The sequence below is a fragment of the Rutidosis leptorrhynchoides genome, chromosome 3 (genome assembly GCF_046630445.1).
Source record: "Rutidosis leptorrhynchoides isolate AG116_Rl617_1_P2 chromosome 3, CSIRO_AGI_Rlap_v1, whole genome shotgun sequence".
Taxonomy (NCBI): Eukaryota; Viridiplantae; Streptophyta; class Magnoliopsida; order Asterales; family Asteraceae; genus Rutidosis; species Rutidosis leptorrhynchoides.
The window spans coordinates 97311106-97316643 of NC_092335.1; the positions used below are offsets into that span (position 1 = coordinate 97311106).

General features: G+C 34.7%; 1 protein-coding gene across 1 annotated transcript; it reads left to right on the forward strand.

The window, feature by feature from the left end:
* The first annotated feature begins 2987 nt into the window (after window positions 1–2987).
* Window positions 2988–5087, forward strand: LOC139896538 (laccase-11-like). The gene is made up of 5 exons (XM_071879187.1): window positions 2988–3101; window positions 3189–3340; window positions 3454–3698; window positions 3801–3929; window positions 4033–5087. The coding sequence occupies exons 1-5, from the start codon at window positions 2988–2990 to the stop codon at window positions 5085–5087; spliced, it is 1695 nt and encodes a 564-aa protein (XP_071735288.1).
* Window positions 5088–5538: the final 451 nt, after the last annotated feature.

Below are 5538 nucleotides of genomic sequence, written 5' to 3' on the forward strand. Positions count from 1 at the left end.
TACAATCGGGGAAAAAAAACTGCAAAAAAAAAAGCAGCGAATCTGCACAGAAAAAAAAGTGAATCTGCAAAAAAAAAAAAAAAAAAAAAAGGTCAATCTGCACGCAGATTGACTCAATCTACAAAAAAAAAAAAAAAAGTCAAATCTGCACAGAAAAAAGTCGATCTGCAAAAAAAAAAAACTGCAAAAAAAAAAACGCAGATTGACTCAATCTGCATAAAAAAAACTGAAAAAAGTCGATCTGTAAAAAAAAAAAACTGGAAAAAATCGTCAATCTGCACGCAGATTGACTGAATCTGCAAAAAAAAAAAAATCTGAACAGAAAAAAAAAATCTGCAAAAAAAAAAAACATATGTGAATCTGCACGCAGATTTAGTGAATCTGCACGAGTTCTATGAGTTCTCTACTACCATGAGTTCTCCATGAATCCTCACCCTATATATATATATATATATATATATATATATATATATATATATATATATATATATATATATATATATATATATATATATATATATATATATATATATATATATATATATATATATAAAGTTATAAATCAAAAATAAATAAAACTATTATCCTCACTCTAGCTCCAACTTTCATTCTAACTATCAGCTAGTTTATTCAAAGATAACCCTATAAAATCAATAAGCTAAAGTAAATAGTGGGAGGATTTTACGCCAATAATTCCTTCACGATTCATCAATTTGATTAATTTTTTGGAACCTCATCACGGTGTAGAAAGATTGATTTTTTTTTTTTAAAATAGTAATTTTATTAACCTCTCTTGCAAAAATGAAAATTTTACAAAATTCGTTACGAAAATGGTAAAACCGAAGTTCCAAACTTCGGTTTTGCCAAATCCGAAGTTTCAAACTTCGGTTTTTGTGCTTTTTGACCGTGTACCCCATATCCGAAGTTTCAAACTTCGGATTTGTTTTTTTTTTTTGTTTTTTTTTTCCAAACAGTTAGACAACGGAGGAGGATGTTCGTGATTTTTGATGCCATGTATATATTGTTCAGAATGTTAAGAATGAAATTTGTGATTTCACATGAAAAAGAGTTTTAGAAGATGAAAGAGAATGCATGGGTTGAATAAAAAGACTGAAAAGTCTCCTGAGAAACGTAAACTTTTTGTCAAGTTGGGAAAAGGAATGATGATTAAAGTTTTGCTGTCATCCAATTTAATTTCAAATTTAAATTTAAAAGCACAAAAACCGAAGTTTGAAACTTCGGAAATGGCAAAATCGAAGTTTCAAACTTCGGTTTTACCATTTTTGTAAAAAAAAAAAAAAAAAAAACGATTTTTCCATTTTTCATTTAAAAAAAAAAAAAATCTAGAAAGATTAGTCCACCCATGAAACTTGGGTAGTAAAAAGTTGGGCCTGTTTTGGACTGGATCAACCCAAGTCAAGAATAGTATTAGCAGGTTCAATTTTCAATGTTCTCAATCTTGCATCTTGATTCATGACTTCATGTTCAAAAGCAAGTAACTTTAACGGTTCAAGCCCAAGCAATGTTTCGCATCCCAACTTCTTTGCCTAAAGAGGTAAATACAGTAAATCAGTAATACATCTTAATTTTGTGTCAGTAAAGGCCAAAAAAATCCATCAGAAGTTAAGTCATGATAATTTATATTAGGCAATGTTTGTTGGGTCTAAATATCAGTCTCATCAATTTTGTGAGCCATATCTGTAACTCTGTAAGTCTTTAATATACGAAAGTTTTTCATATATAATTTTTTTTTTGTCACCAGCAATATTAAGTTGTTTTTTTTTAATTCTTAAATCCTTAATAAACCAATGACCTATGTATGTACTTTTGGACTGTATATTTGAACCCTTTTAGACATTGGGCTATGTGCGATTGCACACCCTGCACGCCCAATATCCGGCTCTACTAAATATAACCAACAGTTGAGATGTGTATTTGTGATGCAATAAACATTGTAAGTGTTCATACCAAAGGTATGGACTATAATTAGTCACCACTAAGCCTTCTCATTCCCAAATACACACAGTTACGTGTAAATCCCCAATTCTTTCTAGTGATCCACATTAGAGACAAGCATATAAACGAGTTCAAGGAATTCATGGATCAAATACAATTTGTGTATTTGATCGCACAATCCTTTGTATAGATTGACACTATCAATGACCGATTCACATTGATCAACATATACAGGAACATGATGAAATACTGTACTTGATCTCTAAATATCAATTAGATGAAGTAGCTTAAATCTGGAACTACAATGTTACATGTAGTATACAATTGAGGTGAGTAACAAATTCCTAGCAACTACAAATTGTACTTTATTATATTTTACTATACAAATACAATACAATACTATAAAATACAATCTTTTTAAAGCACTATAAAACACAAACGGTTCAGGACAAGGACAGTGAGATGTATGGGGATGAGTTTCATAATAACATATATTACAGTTATTTTATGTAAGTAGACAATTATAAAATAGAAAAAGTGGATAATTAAACTGTGATGCAGGAAATATACCAAAATTGTTTGATAAATAAACTATACTCCGAAAAAAAGGATACTTCTAGTATCTTAAATGCATTATTGAATATATTGGAAAACTATGTATTTCTTTTGCTTAACGATAAAGCTCAAGGGTAAAGACAATTTGGTTAAGCTTAGCAAAATGGTTGGCCTTATGCAACTCTCATCTCAAAACTTCATTCTCACAATATATAAAATCTAGTAGAAAACAAAAACGTTAAGCACTATTAATACATTATTTTATATTTTATTTCCAAATCTTCAATTCAAACATTCATCTGCACATATTTAGCTTCAACGTTTTCATTTTCATCTAACTTACTTCTCGTTCACCTAATACTTATAACTACACATATAAATGTAGTCATGTTTGTATCTACATCTCCATCCACTTTCTTCTTTCCCTCTTTATTCATCGTAAAACACGCCACCTTTGGCGATCGAGTGACAGACAAATGGCGTCTCGTAGTGGTTCGAGCTTCCTTTCTGGTCATATTCTTTTGGTTATCGGGACTCTGTTGTTACTTTGTTTTGAAACTGAAGCTGCTACCAAGAAATATCAGTTTGATGTGCGAATTTGTAACAATTTATTACAAAGTATTTAAGGTCGTTCATTTTTAAAAGTGAAATAATTTGTATTTGTTATGAAACTACAGGTTCAAGTAAACAATGTGAGCCGATTGTGCCATGCGAAACCAATAGTAACCGTAAATGGGATGTTTCCAGGACCAACAATTTACGCTCGAGAAGGGGATAGAATTATCATAAACGTCTCGAATCATGCACAATATAACATGTCAATTCATTGGTATCAAACTATTAAGCAACTATAAGTGTATCATTATGATTTGCAAATATGACTCTAATTGTCACATACCATGCTAGCTACTTATGTTATATACTCTCTTGTCGCGTTTTTAGGCACGGGTTGAAACAATACGCTAATGGATGGGCAGACGGACCAGCATACATAACGCAATGTCCAATCAAAACCGGAAGTAACTATGTTTACGACTTCAACGTAACAGGACAAAGAGGAACATTGTGGTGGCACGCTCATATTCTATGGCTACGAGCTACGGTTTATGGTGCTATTGTCATTTTACCACAACAAGGAACTCCATTTCCATTCCCAAAACCCGATAACGAACATGTCCTGGTGTTTGGTAAACAACTCTTCCCTCCAATTTATCATATCTTTTGCGAGTTAATCACTTATAATTAATGCTCTTATATGCTAATGAGTAATGAGCATGTATATGATTCAGGGGAATGGTGGCATGGTGACGTGGAAGCTATAGTGAAACAGGGTAACGCCATGGGTTTACCTCCAAATATGTCTGACGCCCACACCATCAATGGCAAACCCGGCCCATTGTTTCCGTGCTCCGAAAAACGTAAGATGTGTATTTAATCGTATCTGTCCTAAAATAATTGACCACCAAAGACAATATATTTGCTTTCGTGCAAGTTTTGATCGTTGCTCCTTCGTGTTTTCAGATACATTCGCGATGGAAGTCGAGCAAGGGAAGAAGTACCTTTTGAGGATCGTTAACGCTGCACTCAATGACGAGCTTTTCTTCGCTGTTTCCGGACACAATATGACCGTGGTCGAAATAGACGCAGTCTATACTAAACCCTTTACCACTTCGGCTATACTAATCGCCCCCGGCCAAACCACAAATGTTTTAGTTTACGCTAACCAAGCTCCCGGGCGCTACTTCATGGCCGTCCGCCCGTTCCAAGACGTTCCTATTCCCGTCGACAACAAAACTGCAACCGCAATCCTTCAATACAAAGGCGTTCCTAACACCGTTCTCCCTTCGCTCCCCAATTTACCGTTACCAAACGACACAACGTTCGCTTTAAGCTACAATAAAAAGCTTCGAAGCCTCAACACGCGTAACTTCCCCGCTAACGTCCCCTTGAAAGTTGACCGAAACTTGTTATTCACCGTCGGGTTAGGAAAGAGTGTGTGCCCTACATGCTTAAATAGAACCCGACTCTCGGCTTCACTAAACAACATCACGTTTGTGATGCCGCAAACTGGGCTTCTCCAAGCCCACTACTCGAAAATAAAAGGGGTGTTTACAACCGATTTCCCCGATAAGCCACCAAAACCTTTTAACTACACGGGCACACCAATAACCGCAAACCTTTTCACTTCTCATGGAACTAGACTAAGCAAAATCGCATTCAACTCGACAGTTGAACTTGTTATCCAAGACACTAACTTATTAAGCGTTGAATCTCACCCGTTTCACCTTCACGGGTACAATTTCTTTGTGGTTGGGACGGGCGTTGGGAACTTTGACCCGGCTAAGGATCCGGCCAAATATAACTTGGTGGACCCGCCAGAACGGAACACCGTCGGTGTTCCGACTGGTGGTTGGTCTGCCATTCGGTTTAAAGCTGATAACCCAGGTGTTTGGTTTTTTCATTGTCATTTGGAGTTGCATACAGGATGGGGTTTAAAGACGGCGTTTGTTGTGGAAAACGGTCCCGGAAAAGATCAGTCCGTCCGTCCTCCGCCTAAGGATCTTCCACTGTGCTAACTGTACATTAAATACATACACAATGTATGAATCTCTTGGAGATAATTGTAAATTTGCAAGTGTTTAAAGCAATTTATTTGATTATTGATTTGTTTGTTTATTTCTTTGATTTGTAATTGAGCTTTTGCCAAATTGCATAAGCAGCAACTAAAAAGAAAATCAAATATATTTTCCAAAACCATTGGCAATTATATGGCGCATATATGAAAATAATTTACACCGGAGATAAAATCATAGTAGGTTTTCTACAAAGCTTTAGTAAAGCCGATGTACCAGTATATAATCAGTCAATTGCGCGTATTAATTATGAAATTGACTGTTGCAAAACAAAATTAAATCAAACCTGCCAAACAAACAAAACAAATGGAAAGTCATCCCAAGTATATGTTTACGGATAATAGTTCCTAAACCATTTTATTGAAGGATAATAAATGTTGTTCAAACATTATAA